The sequence below is a fragment of the Theobroma cacao genome, chromosome 5 (assembly GCF_000208745.1).
Source record: "Theobroma cacao cultivar B97-61/B2 chromosome 5, Criollo_cocoa_genome_V2, whole genome shotgun sequence".
Classification (NCBI taxonomy): Eukaryota; Viridiplantae; Streptophyta; class Magnoliopsida; order Malvales; family Malvaceae; genus Theobroma; species Theobroma cacao.
In genome coordinates this window covers 3,773,982-3,788,417 of record NC_030854.1, presented here as the reverse complement: position 1 = coordinate 3,788,417, position 14,436 = coordinate 3,773,982, and the positions used below count along the sequence as shown (strand labels likewise).

The window sequence follows — 14,436 nt, the reverse complement described above, 5'->3', positions numbered from 1 at the left end:
AAAAAATAAAATAAAAATAATAATTAAATAATAATAAATGACCAAAAAATAGATAATTGTATTAGCATAGCATATATATTGCATCATGCATATCATTGCATATAAATATTTATGTTTTCGAGTTTAAGCTCCGATGATGGGACATTCCAAGGATCCTGCGAAGGCGGGTATTCCTCGAAAATTTTTTTGGGTGAAAAAGTATCTCCGAGTCCCACCAATATGATGGGAGGGCTCGAGAAATATCTTTAATAAAAGTTTTTTGCTCGTATTAGGTTCATTATGCACGAAAATATTATTTTAAAAGAAAACGTACGATGACCTCAATGATGGGAATTATTTGTTGAATTTGCGAAGGCGAGTTTCTCGGATAATTTCCTAGGTGAAAGAACATCTCGGATCCCACCAGTATGATGGGCAGATTCGGGTAAATGTCCTCAATAAAAGGTTATTCGTCCGACATTTTTATCTCACGCCATGCATTTCATATTGCCACACATTTGCATTCTATTTTAGGTTAAATAGGAGATAAAATAATAGAGTAATAACTAAGGAAGTATAGTGAACTTAAAAATTAAAGTCTAATAGGATAATCTAAGAATGGTACCATTCATGGAATGGGCGTCTTGGGGGTGCTAATCCTTCCTCGGTTGTAACCGCACTCCCGAACCTAGATCCAGAAAATTGTAGGCCGGTTTAAGGTTCTTTTCGGTGCGCTTAAAATTAATTTAAGTTTTCATCGATTAGAATCGAGTCAATAGGGTGGCCAATCACACCTAAAAAAAAAAGAAATTGGTGGCCGACTCCTACTTTAATTTTTTAGTGAGTTTTCACAGTTCATCTTATAGCGGTCGGGTTCCCGGACCCGCACGTTACGACACTGTGTATGATGTTATTAGGTTTGAGTTTCACAATCATTTAAATGTGATGATGGTAGTTTTTTGTATTGACACAAATAGTAAAAGGTGTGATAATCTTTCTGTAAATCACATTGAGCTTAGGTATCCTTTTTGCAAGGCAAGCCAACACTCACGCTGGTTTAAGTTTCTATAATTTTTGTAAGGGGGTTGTAGGTTGTTGTGCAAAGTCTTCAAATTAAATTGGTGAAATCTAGAGACAACATTTTGTAACTTCTCCCTAGATGAATACAATGATCTTATCTTTCAAAAAGAATAAAAGTTAAAATTGTAAGAAAAAGAAAAAGGAAAAAAAAACAAAATCCAAAAAGAGAAGAGAAAATTCTTCAAGTAACAGAAAGAAAAATGAAATTCAAAGAATGAATGTTGATTGTTATAAAATTCTTCAGGTGGATCAAAATGCAAAAGATGAAATTTTGAAGAAAACGTATCAAAATTTCTTTAGTTTTTTTTAAGGTTTTTGGAAGAGAAAAAAGATAATATTTTTTTTATAAAAAAGGTATTTGTGTCTAAAATATTTATGTAATATTGGATTGTATTTTTTTCAACGTTGACTCACAATGTTAATAGTCAAAGAACCAAAAGAATTATTTTAAAACAAGAGGGATCAAAGTGTGCTTATAGAGTGATTGGAGGGGGTTTTTGGATTTTATCCCACGCACAAAACATCTATGATAAGGCACACAAGACACTGGCATGAACAAAGCGGCCTCTCTTGATAACAAAGAAGGCCCCCCAAATATTTTAGTTTTACATGTAATTTATTTTTTTTAATTTTCTTAACTTGGCCCTTCAAAATATTGTGAAACTAATACTTATTAGCTAAGCCCGACATATAAATTCTAACATTATATGTTAAGTGTCACAGTCCTAGTATGGAACCATGTGAATCCCACATTGAAGAGATATGCTTCTAATGGGTAGAGCCATAAATCTCACATCAAATATAAGCTCTTGATGGAGCCAAGGGAGGATGTTATGGTCTTAGAGGGGAGTCATGAATTCCACATCGGCTGTATATTAGAGTGATATTAAGCATTTAAAGGTTTACACTACCTTCAATCTGTGAGGTGCCTTTTGAGGGACAAAATCGTGAGACTAACGGGCCAAAGTGGACAATACCTGATGAACCGTAACAGTTGGTATCAAAGCAGACTTTGGGATACTAACAATGTGTCATTGAGGATAGTGGGCCTTTGTTGGAGTAAAGGAAGATGTCACGGTCCTAGTGTGGAACCATGTGAATCCCACATCAAAGAGATATGCTCACAGTGAGTAGAGCCATAAATCCCATATCGATTGTGTACTAGAATGATACTAGTCATTTAAGGATTCACACCATCTTCAACTTGTGAGACACTTTTTGTGAGATAAAACCATAAGACTAACGGGGCAAAGCGAACAATATATCATAGGGGATGGTGTGGATTATGGCATTAAGCTTATCAGATTTAAAAAAATAAGAGTGAGTTTACTAACCCAAACTCACTAAATCTTAATATAAATCTAAGCTTATCATACCATGTTATATCTCAGAAGTTTAGCTCAATAACCTAATATGTTAGTTAACAATTGAAGAGGCAAATAGAAAATAGAAGAAGAGAATAGGCAAATAGAAAATAAAAAGAGAGCTTTCTCAGGAATAGGATTTGGTCCCCCTTAAAATGCTCTGGCCCAATAGTCCAACATATAAAATTTTTGTTAACTATTAAGTGTCTCTTTCTATTTAACTCCCTCTTAAAAATATTCTAGCTCTACCCTTGGGCATAAAGTCGTACATAAGGCATAGATAGCCACCACATAAAGTGTACATGTCGTGCCGATATATTATCGTGCACAAGGCATTACAACAATATATGACACTTTTCCATAAGTCAAGCATTAAATTTATTCTTACAAGTTACTTTATCTTTCACTTCTACGTTACTATCAATGCATAATAACCTTTTAAGTTGAGAACTCTCATGTAAAAAGTAAAATGTAAATGCTTGATTTTGACTACTAACGTATTATTACTCAAACAATTATTTTATACTAATCATAATGTTGTATATAGTGTAATGAAAAGAACCAAAACGAGTAGAACAACTATATCACATGAATAATAATGAAAGTAATCCAAAACAAGTGGTAGGGTTCATGGATTAATTTTACTCTTAGGATGTTATAGAGAGCTTGACTTTGTAGGTCAAATATAGAGATAGTTAAATATCTTCCTTTTAAATTTTTTTTTTAAATACAAGTGTTTCTTCCTCTTCTCTTTTACTTTTTCTCTTTTACTCAAAAACAAATCTCATTACATCATTATCAACAACCATTACACTCAATGATCATAATGAAATTTTAATAATTATTACTTATTATGTATATTACAACTCTTTTGAATAATTGTTAATCATTATTTGCATTAAAATCCATTGAGTAATTGTATCTTCCTACCATTTTGACGATTACTCAAAGACAGAAAAGAGAATTCTTCAACAAAAGCAAATAGATTGAGCATAAAACGTGAAATTGAATGAGTAATCATTCCTGATGTAAAAAGATAACTTGAGTAAAAGGTGTGAATTCCATCCACAGTTGCAGATTGAAAACACAAAAGGACAGAATCTAACAACTACTTGATTGTTATATATTGAGGTTTCTTATTGCTTGAAAATTGTTTGATGGGAAATTGAACACTTTATTGCACGAAGTGTATACTAAATGTACATACTACATAGTAAAGAATATTGTTATTCTAATATTTTTTGGGGTGGCAGACTGACAGGTACATATCATATGAAAAATTACCCACTGTACAATCGATGGAGTTTTAACTCCATATACTTTTGTATAATTAAACTCTATCAATGGAATTAAAAAAGTGCTACATGTCCCACTAAAAAATATTTTTCAAAAATTAATAAATTAATATGAGAAATAAAAAGACAAATGACAAAATTTAAAAACTTTTCGATTGTATATAAAATAATAATTTTTTAATATATTAAATATTTTTTTAAAATATCATAAAACATAAATAAGTGTTATTTAGGCAGGCATTGACAAAATCTACTTTAAAGTTTATTAGTTTAAGCTAGGGTGACAGAAAAAGACAAAAATATGTTTAAAACAATGAGGATAAAATAGAGCCTGCATAAAAGATTTGGAACTACCTGTAGAGTTGACCCTTAATGTATAATGAGATTTAATTCCATCTCTATTCTCCATCAATTGTGCAGAATAGCACCGAGATTATTGGTAAATTTCTTGCAACTTTTGAAGAGAAGATCAGTCTTTTTCTTTTTGTGTTTTGTGAGTCTTTACAGTAGTTATTACTTTACTCCTCGCATGTTTCTCGTTTGAGATATGACGACCCACCATTATCAATCAACGCATTCTCAAAATTATATAAAGCATAACTTAATAGTAATTGCACCATTCGTTTAAAAAAAAGTAGGAAGAATGAGTTAAAACCCTCCAAATGTTGAAGCACTGTGGAGGTGAATAGTGCAATATTCTTGTCCTTTTAGACCATTCTCCCCAATGCCTTGACCTTATCTTTCCCTACTTCAGTTGTGGGACAAGTTGAGCTGTAACATAATTGATCATTAGCATTATGTTCATTGTACTATTTTTGCTCTGTTTGTTGCAGCCTAAATAGTAATGGCGCATTTCATATTATTCCACGAAATGACAGGCTTGTATTTAACAAACAGGAAGCACTACCTCTTTAAGGTTTTCATATGTGTAGATTTTTCCAACAATCGTAATAACCAATCAATATTGAATACCACAAGCATATCTGTCAAGAAAAATGACAATACCTTTTTTGGAGTAAGTATAAAGCTTCATTGATGAAACTTGGCATTACATAAACAATCTCAAATAAATGGGGTTTTCATGCAACCTCAAAACAATCTCAAATAAAGCATTTTGATCTTGGGACATTTCCATCCCAAAAGAATGACCTGGTACTGCTGCAGGGGAGCTTGTTACAAGAAAACAAAGATGAAATAAATACATAAAATGTAGAAGCAAAGAATTGTTGCTCCATCAAGAAAGAATTAACAAATCGTTTTCCCATTGTCTAGCAAGGTGGAAGGTCCCTTGGTGGTGGTACAATAGACTTTTTTGGTGACTGCCCATTCTCAACAACAAAGGCCATGTTTAAACCCCACATAGTATGCAGCTCCAGGTGACAGTGCATAAGCCAAACCCCTGCATGTGCAGTCAAAAAAGCCAGAGTAAGTTCAAATAGGTATCATGTCAAAGTCAATTTGTTTGCAGGGTCTTATCTATGAAGAAATTACTTGGATTATCAGGCCTGAATCTAATAGCTATCCATCCTCCAGTTGGTCCTCCAACTGTATTTCTCTTAGGTGGATCGACAAGGTTAAACTTAGCATGGTCTTTGGAGGGATTAAAGTTTCCAACACCACTTCCAACAACAAAAAAATTGAAACCGTGAAGATGAAATGGGTGTGACTCTACTGTGAGAAGATTTGTGTCCTGTAGTACCAGCTCAATGGTGGAATTGAAAGCCACCTTACTGAGCCTTATTCCTAATGAAATGCCAAGGTTTGCTGTAAGTGGTACACCTGTGTAGTTAAATGGAATTGGAGGATGGTCAGGAAAGTCAATTCTGAACACTCCTTTGATAGTGAAATAATGAGCCTACAGGAGTCCAATCTTTAGCATCACAAAGGCTATATTGTTCAATGAAGCTGTGAGTTGTGTACCATTTTGACAAGTGGAGCATGGGTTTGCACCCAAACCAATTGTGTAAAAGAGATGGCGGTCCACTTTAAGTGGGACTTTTGCTGGAAACTGTCGGGTATTTAGGCTCTTAAGTTTCTTGTTATAGTGCAAGGTGACCTTGGTGTTGTTTGGTGCAAGCAATTTGGGCATAGAGGGAAGAACTGTTTTTGAGATGTCTTTATATTCTAGAATAGCTGTAACGGTTTTGTTATCGACAGGAACTGGTGCATCCATGAAAGGCCTGGCTGCCTTGAAGAATCGGCTTGGAGGTTGATCAGCTCTAACTAGAACATTGGGTGTTTGACCTAGTGCAATTAAGATAACCCTGGTTGTGAAGGCCTTGGTATAGACTGCATCAATCTCTACCACAATCATGTTATGACCAGCAATTGCAAAAAAAAGTTCATCATTGTGTGCAGCATCGTTAATCCTCAACAGCTAAGTTTTGCTTGCCTCAACCTCCAAGGCAAAGGTATTTGAAAAGAAACAAAGTCACATTGCTTTAACGCCCAATGATGGAAAACTCATTGAATGGAGCAGTTCTTATGATTTTCATTTAGAGCTTTTATTATCATCATCTCCGTTGTCGCCATGATCATCATCACATTGCTTTAAAATTTATATTTTTGGAAGATTAATTAATCCTAACAAAAAAAATGTTTTTCCGAGTGTAAAGCATGAAAGTAAAACTTACGTTTCTCAGAACATGGGAAGAGTGGTCCTAGTTTCCCATTGATAATATGGGCATCAGAGGTTTGTGGTGGCAGCCCCAACTTATTGGCCTGATTTACAAGTGCTTCAACGTCTGAATTCCATCATTCTCCTGTCGATAAAACTTTGCCTGTTAGATAGTCCATATCTCTAGTTCAAAGAATTTTCAAATGCCGGTGGCTATAAACTCAATTACAAACCTAAGATTATTTTAGTTTCTCGATGAGGTTGAGGGAATGGATACGGGGTTCCTTCTTTCGGCATAATAACAATGGCACCATACACTGTAGCTCTTAGCCACAAAATATGTGCATGCCATCAAAGTGTTCCTCGTTGCCCTGTGACATTAAAATCATAGGTGTGACTATGTCCGGTCTTGATAGGGCATTGTGTTATGTATGCTGGTCCATCTGCCCAACCATTGTGAAATTGCTTCGAGCCGTGCCTGCATACATACAAAAACAAGAAATTGATTAAAACATATTTTGCTTGTGAATTCCACAATCTCAGTTATATGTGCTTTTAATGGACATGTTGTATATTGTGCATTAAGCTGGATTACAAATTAACATTGACAAGAACTCGGTCTCCTTCTCTTACATAAATGGTTGGTCCTGGAAACCTTCCATTCACTGTGACAATTGGTTTTGCATGGCATAGCCTACTCACATTCTTGACTTTTATCTGAATCCAAAAGAAAAAAGAACTAGAAGAGTTATATAAAGCCTTAACCTTCATTTTAAAGGAAAGTTATAGTCAAAGAAAACATTGAAGAATAACAGCAAACACCTACATCAAACTGATACTTCTTCACAGCAGCTTCAGCTGGAAAAGTAAAAAACGAAGCAAAGCCGAAGATAAGAAACAACGATACCAAGTAGCTATCAAGGTGCAGTGGCATTTGCCTTCTTTCTGGTGATCAGAAAATGAAACTTTTTTAGGCTTGACTGATGATTGTTGTGTTAGAATGGCAAGAGGAACATTGGTACTTATAGTAGCAGAAATGGAAGGTAGGTTAATGGAGAGGGTTGTTAGTTCAGAGTTGGCAATGCTATAGTTCATTAGGTAAAGCAAATGCAAGGGCTACACAAACCTTTGAAGCAACTTTATAAGAAGTTGAGATATCCATGCACTGTCTGTTAACTAAAAATGGAGAAATAAATATATTAAAAATGGAGTACCGTCAAAGTTGATAATAATATGCCCATCTCTAAGGGCTCTTAATTGCATGATCTATGATCAGAATGCTAACAGCTAGATGTAGCAAGCAGTCACCAAACGTTTGTTTGCTTTACATCTTGCTTGGCTGCTATACGTTGGGTGATAGAGAGCGACTGATTGTATGGTCGAATTTCTCTAATTTGTAACAAAAGCATCGAGCTGGTTGTTGCGGATACCACATTTTTGCCTACTTATCTATTTATTTAATTTGTATAAACCCATTTATCTATAAGTTTATTTTCGGGAACATCCCATCTATTACTTTATACTTTATACATAGCAAAAATGTGAGAAAGGAGTCATTTAGGCGACACAGGCTATAGGCACGAGAGTGGAAGTTGAGGTAAAGGTTTGGGGCTCGAAATCCACTGATTTTGGACCCAAATCACATTTTTGATTCATTATCTTCGTCTACACATTATGCTTACAAGAGGACTGGCCAAGACTTCAGCTTCATCGCTGTTAGTCATGCAGTTCTAGCAATTGATCAATCGTTCCAAGAATATTACACTATTTATAAAATATAAATGGTGAAATTTTGAATTTTACAAATGAATTTATAGAGATATTTCATGTCCATAAAGATTTATGTTTAGTTTATAACTTTAATTATAATCTGATAGACATGTGACCGTGGTTAGTTTAAGTTAATTAATATTTAATTTAAAAGGAAAATTGACAATTAAGGATTTGATTGTTAACAAAAAAAATAAGAATTAAAAAATATTAATATATAAGAACAAAATAGTTAATATGATAAATTGCTAAGAGTAGTAGTAGTCTTATTAGTTACAATACAATTTAAAAACAGAGTCATAAACTTGAGGTCAACGGTTATTTTTTTTTTTGAAAAATAAGGTCAAAGGTTAATTAATGTAAAAGATGTGCTTCATCCATTTAAGGTATTCTTATAATGGACAATCTACAACGGATTTCTTTCCATTCATAAATCGCTGGTTTTGTATAATAACCCCACCACCGGCTTCTTCCATATCACATTTTCCTTGTGAAAGCTAGAGTTCAAGGTTCAATGGCCAACAAAGCAGTTTTCAGTCTTTTCCTCTTATTAGTTATTTCAGGTAAATGCTATGTCTCTTTTTTTTTTTTAATTTCTATTTTGTGGCCTATGGTATCAAATGCATATTATGATGTCCCACAATTAAAATATCATTTTTGTGATTATATCCTCTGTTCGAGAATTTTATAGGCTTTTCAATTTTATTATTAGGACTTTGAATACTAATTTATTTGCTCAAGTGGTAAATTCTTGAGGTCCCGAGGTCCTAAAGTCTCAAGGTCATCTGCTTGAATTGCATTCTTCTCGAAATAAAGCCTTACCCCAGATTGCCAATCCAAATTTTCAGGTTGGCGGGTGCAATCTGATATAACCTTCAACTTCGACAATGAGTGCTCATTCTCAGTTTGGCTAGCCGCCAGTCCCTCCATTGGTGATGGTGATCCAGAGAGAGGTCCAGGCACATTGGAAATATTTTCGATGCCAGATCCTTGGACTGGTAGCATTTGGGCACGGACCAAGTGCTCCTATGATGCCTCGTTGAATAATTTTACTTGTGAGACAGGAGACTGCGGGTCTGGCTTAGTTCAATGCCAATCCCCACCACCAAAACCTCCTGCGACCCTCCTCAATTTTGGTATTAACCAAAATGTGGTCACTTATGAAGTGAACCTGAACCATGGGTTCAACGTGCCAGTCCGGATTAAGCCAGTAGGCGGCTCGTTGGTTGGAGGGTCCGGACCATGCCCTGTGGTAGACTGCATCAAGAACTTGAAAGATGTGTGCCCTTCGCCCTTGACGGCTCTAAACCAAAATGGAGTTTACGTAGGGTGCAATAGTCCTTGCGATGCACTACAAGATCCCAAATATTGTTGCACTGGAGCCTCTGCAGGGCAGGCTTGCCAGCCCAATGAATATTCTAAAACATTCAAGCAAGTTTGTCAGTTGGCTCATACATATCCAGGAGATAATGATCCTCCAATCTACAAGTGTAGCGGGGCTACTTCTTACGATGTTACCTTCTGTCCTCTTTAAACAAGCCAATTTAGGCATGCTAATCAAGTCCCCTTTTTTTTATTTGAAATTTTGCAAAGACTGTTATGAGCTCTAAACTAGATATGCTCTCAATGGTTTGCAAATGCGTTTGCCAAGTTTTAAATTTTATGGTCAGTGCATAAGATTATAAAATCATTCTCTCTGCAATTATGGTCAGAGTAATTCTTGGCTGTACATTTTCCTTGAAAATGGATTCTATTTTTGTTGGTAAAAATTAAAAAGAGGAGATAGCCTGTCATACAGAAAAGAACAAGGAAAGCGGACAAAGAAAATAGAACAGTTATTGTCGTTAACAGCAGCGTATCCAATAGAACGACGGAGTACTAAGGAAAAGAAAAGAAAAAGAAAAAGAAAGACAAGAAACGTGGACCATTTCAGCCGAAATGCTCACGTTGGAAATGCCTAATTCAATACTCTCCACCGATCAGATAAGCCGATATCCTCCTTTTTCTCTAGGGTTCCTCTCCATGTAAACCTTTTCCTCATTTCTCAACACACAGACTCTACCTCGATTGACACCAATGACAAAGAAGAAAGCACCAGGGAAGAAGAAGCAAAAGATAAAGGAATTAAACCATATTGATAATGTTCCCCAGTTTACTAAGCTGTCCAGAAAGGCTGCTTCTAAGGCTAAACGCTCTTCTTCTTCTTCCCCTGCTTCCCCATCCACTCCAGGTCTTACAATCTCTCTCTCTCTCTCTAAGCAAATTCTATCAGTTTTCATTTTCCTTTTTTTTTTTTGGGTATTGGCTAACTTTACTGTTATCGGAGTCACAAACTTTTAAGTTAGTTGAAGAAAAAAAATTTTGTCTTGCTTAAAATTAAAGGATTTTTCTGTAAAGATTGAAGTTTGCTTGTGTCAAATAATTGATGGGTAATTGTTGCATTGCTAAATGATCCCAAATGGATATCTTGGACACAATTTCAGGACAAAGGTTGAAGGTTGCAGGCTTTTAGTGCATCAATTATGGAATAATTATGTAGATTGCTCTTGTTCTCTTCGCATCATGATATTAATTACATGGATTTTTTTTTTTCAGCATTGGCAACCCATCCATGGAGGGTGGGGGATGTTATTAATTACACGGATAATTATGTAAAAGAACTTAATAAGAATAAATTTTGTGAAGTTATGACTTTCTGGAATTCTTTTAGATAGGTTGTAACTTGTAATTATATGACTTTTAATATCAGTTTCTGCTGAAGTTCTAGTGCTAAGATAAATAGATTGTTATGTCAATAAATTAAAGCCTTTAGCTTCAGTTTCTTTTTATGGAGAACCGTACCTTAAATTTTGGCAATTTTGGCACAGGTTCCTTACCAGAGTGCTCCTATGATAGAGATGAAGCTTCCAGTGTAACCTTAACCAGTTTTGATGACAAAAAAGATGGAAGGAAAAAGTTGCATGACTCAGTTTATTGCAGGAAGTCCTGGGGCAAAAGACCAGGATTTGAGTTGAATTTCTATGAATTTCCAGTGGTAGAATCAGTTGCTCTAAATAAAGTTAGTGACCCATGCAGTGGTAGAATTGTCCAGTATGTATAATGCTGTGGGCAGTTTCTGAAAGTTGCTGTCTTGTTATATGGTTTGTTTACTTAGGAAATTTCATTTTCTTTTTATTTCTCAAGTAGGAAAGTTGTGGAACAAGACAGTGATAAGAAGAAATTAAAAGTTACAGGAAGCAATGGTGTCTGCATAACTCCAGGAAATGTCGTATGGGCCAAAACTGCTTGCCAAGTGTGGTGGCCTGCTGAAGTATGTTCCTGCTACTTTCATGTTGTTTCACAATATGTGGGTGATCTTTTTGTGTTTTATACAGTCAGTGTTCATGTGCCAGAATTTGTAGAATCCTGCGAATACAGTTTATTTATTAGAGAACTTGCCCTTTATTCTTTCATTTTTGTTGATTTTTTACTTTCTGGCTGTCAATCTGCATGTCCTTCATTCCTTCTCTCTAGCTCATTTTGGGCTATCTCATATTTGCATACTATTAAGTCAGCTAAGTTGCCAAATGAAACAAAGCTTTTTTGTTAGAGGTGAATTCTATACCTAATTTCATAACTTTGTATATGACAAAAGTACAGCAGATATAAGCAGATTTAAATCTTTGATGCCTGTAACTTTTCAAGGCATGAGAAGAACTTCTTTTAGTGTCTCCTTTTGATAATTTCCCTTTTGACTCAAAACTTCTTGTTCTGTTCTGATATGAGCTCACTTGAAGAGGAGTATTATGGAACCTTTTGCACATGGAGCAAATAGTTCCTTTTCTTTGTTTAAAAATACTTAGAAGTTCTTATTTGACATTTACAGATCATTGGCCAAAGATCCATTTTAGCTGATTCAAGAATCCAACACAATGAGGAGCATGTTTTAGTTAAGTTTTATGGGATACATAACAGGTAGAGTTCCCCATTGTAAGTTAATGTTGCTTCTGTCAGAACTGTGAAAAATTTGTTGTTCCGCCAGGTATCTCAATTACATGATCTTAAATATTAGCTAATTGCTTTTCAGTGCTTGGGTTAATGCAGCAAGAGATCTTTCAATGCTTGAGGATGTAAGTATAGGCTTTGTCTAGCTATGCCAAATCATCACATATTGATAAAAGCCTAATAAATGCTTTTCCTTAATACTTGCTATAAAAAGAGTTTGCTTCTCTTCTTTCTCTTTTTCTTTTTCTTTCATACCACTTTGTGATATTCATTTGAAGTATTTAGGAGGCTTTGGAGGGGAATGATGATAGTTCCCTCATGGTTTGTGCAATGTGATTGGAAATTTGGTGGTGGTTGTGATAACAAGAACAGAAAATGATTGGATGAAAAAATGGTTTTGTGATATAAATCTATGGGAACTTAATGTTTCTTTAACTAAGCAAGTTTAGTTCCACGTATGAATAAGTAGCTTAAATGATGTCTACTTTAAAGTCTCTGCCTAAGAATCTACGCAATATCTTTAATTTTTGTCAGTGCTTTGAAGAAAGGAGCTGCAATCCAATGGAAAATTTTCAAGATGCTTTGAAACAAGTATTTGATGATTTCAGTGAAATATGCAATTCATTTTCGCTGTACAATTTTCAACTTTTGGAACTGAACTCTGGCCTATTTGCAGGCATTAGTACAGAGGAAGGAACATATAAAATCATGTAGGCAGTTGCCTAGAAGCCATGATTCTTCCTCTCACTCCGATCAGCAAGACCGAAAATCAGGTATGTGTTGCATTTGTCTCTATGTTACACTATTAACCTTCAACCACACTCGAAAACCTGCAGAGTCAATAAGTGGAACTGAGGAAGATACAGAATTCAAAAGTTGAGGATAGCTTCAGATTGTTCAACATTGCTTTATTCTTATTATATCCTATAAATGTTGTATATCAAAAGATTGAAATGCTAACAGGTGTTACGAGCCACAGTTGTAGCTTCCATAATATACACCATCCTCTTCATGCTTGATGCCTCTGAATCTGATTCATATTCTAGGTGCAGTTTAAGATCTTTGTCTTGTAGGCTTGCATTAGACACAAAGGGGTGTTCAATTCCTTCCCAGGATCATGGTTTAACCAGCAGATATTCTTTGAAATGCTAATAAAACTTAATACCATCTTCAGAAAGGTTCATAGAGGTTCTTACAAGTGTATTATGGCTTTTATCCAAGGACTGCTATTCTTCAACTGTAGCTAGAGTCTTCTTGAGAAACGCAGTTTGAATAGCTGGCCTCATTAGTTTGATGGTAAGAGGATCTGGCTGTTAAGTGCTTGTGGGGATTCAATGCACCCAATTCTCACAAAATTGCAGGGCTTCACCCCCTACCTTTCCCCACAAACAAATACTGATTACATTTTCTGCCTTCTTATCACTCTGGAAATATATTTAATTTCTGGGAGACAGCATTTTTTTTACGCTTTTAGATTATACTTTAAGCCTTTAATGCTTTCATTTTCCATTGGATTTACTAGAGAAACTACCCTTTGTTGTTATTTTAACCCAGCTTGATTTTGGACAGGTAAATGGACTTCATCTACTTCAAGCAAAACAGGTAGTAATTTAGTCAAACAAGGAGGTAGTAAGAAGGAACCAAAGCCTACAATTCACCTTGATGTGAGTTGCCACTCAAATTTATGCCTACTTGTCTTAAACTACTAGCTAGTTGTTATCATTAATGGTTTCAGAACATTCTTTTGTAGGATGCTACATTTCCATCGAAATCTGCTAAAGGAGCTCGCCGGATAAAGATAATGCGGTACCTTGGGCTCACAGCTCCAATAGGATCTCCCTTCTAATTGATCACTCATGTAACAATTTTGAGCTCATCTTCCTTCTAAGCCATAAATAATGTTTGAATATCTTTGTTTATTCGGTCCATCATTTGCTAATTTTACATGTGAACAAGTGCAATACTTCAATGCCTAAATATATGTATAGAACTATTAGTTCCATGACCATCATTTTATGCTTTTCATTGCGCTTTCAATTTTTATTTATTATCTCAGATATTGGCAATTTTTAATGTTCTATTTTTGTTTTTCTGGCTAGAGTTATAGAGGCATAGACCCCTTAGAAAGGTAGGACTTGGAATTTGATTCTAGACTTACAAGATTAACCTCTTTCTTCCAGGGAGAGGTGAAAGGGCAATCACTATGCCTAAATTTTATGTTAGTTTTTCTTTGTTAATATATATATATATATATTATTTTGAGAAAGAAAATTCCAATCTTGTTCTTAGAATATGGTTGATATGTATTAATCATTAAATCAAATATTCAAATATATTTTTGAATTTA

The 14,436-nt window shown here is 35.0% G+C and overlaps 2 protein-coding genes and 1 pseudogene across 5 annotated transcripts; 2 read left to right on the top strand and 1 right to left on the bottom strand.

Moving 5' to 3' along the window:
* Window positions 4,908-7,277, bottom strand: LOC18598077 (annotated as a pseudogene).
* Window positions 8,610-9,786, top strand: LOC18598076 (thaumatin-like protein 1b). Its single transcript, XM_007027441.2, has 2 exons — window positions 8,610-8,668; window positions 8,954-9,786. Exons 1-2 carry the CDS (start codon window positions 8,620-8,622, stop codon window positions 9,637-9,639), a joined length of 735 nt encoding a protein of 244 aa, XP_007027503.2. The 5' UTR covers window positions 8,610-8,619; the 3' UTR covers window positions 9,640-9,786.
* On the top strand, window positions 9,893-14,114 carry LOC18598075. Of its 4 annotated transcripts, none has more exons than XM_007027439.2 (9): window positions 9,893-10,335; window positions 10,973-11,195; window positions 11,292-11,415; window positions 11,971-12,059; window positions 12,172-12,214; window positions 12,624-12,680; window positions 12,766-12,862; window positions 13,659-13,753; window positions 13,840-14,114. In XM_007027439.2, exons 1-9 carry the CDS (start codon window positions 10,182-10,184, stop codon window positions 13,933-13,935), a joined length of 978 nt encoding a protein of 325 aa, XP_007027501.2. In that variant the 5' UTR covers window positions 9,893-10,181; the 3' UTR covers window positions 13,936-14,114. The 4 variants fall into 4 exon arrangements, with proteins under 4 accessions (XP_007027501.2, XP_007027500.2, XP_007027502.2 ...); XM_007027438.2 differs by having other exon boundaries at window positions 11,289-11,415; XM_007027440.2 differs by lacking the exon at window positions 12,624-12,680.

What these genes read in the sequence shown, in the direction of transcription:
- LOC18598075 (XM_007027438.2), top strand. Translation starts at nt 10,182, where the DNA reads ATGACAAAGAAGAAAGCACCAGGGAAGAAGAAGCAAAAGATAAAGGAA. An exon ending in TTCAAGATGCTTTGAAACAA is followed by an intron (nt 12,681 to 12,765) that starts GTATTTGATGAT and finishes GCCTATTTGCAG; the next exon opens with GCATTAGTACAGAGGAAGGA. An exon ending in AGCCTACAATTCACCTTGAT is followed by an intron (nt 13,754 to 13,839) that starts GTGAGTTGCCAC and finishes ATTCTTTTGTAG; the next exon opens with GATGCTACATTTCCATCGAA.
- LOC18598076 (XM_007027441.2), top strand. Translation starts at nt 8,620, where the DNA reads ATGGCCAACAAAGCAGTTTTCAGTCTTTTCCTCTTATTAGTTATTTCA. An exon ending in CCTCTTATTAGTTATTTCAG is followed by an intron (nt 8,669 to 8,953) that starts GTAAATGCTATG and finishes CCAAATTTTCAG; the next exon opens with GTTGGCGGGTGCAATCTGAT.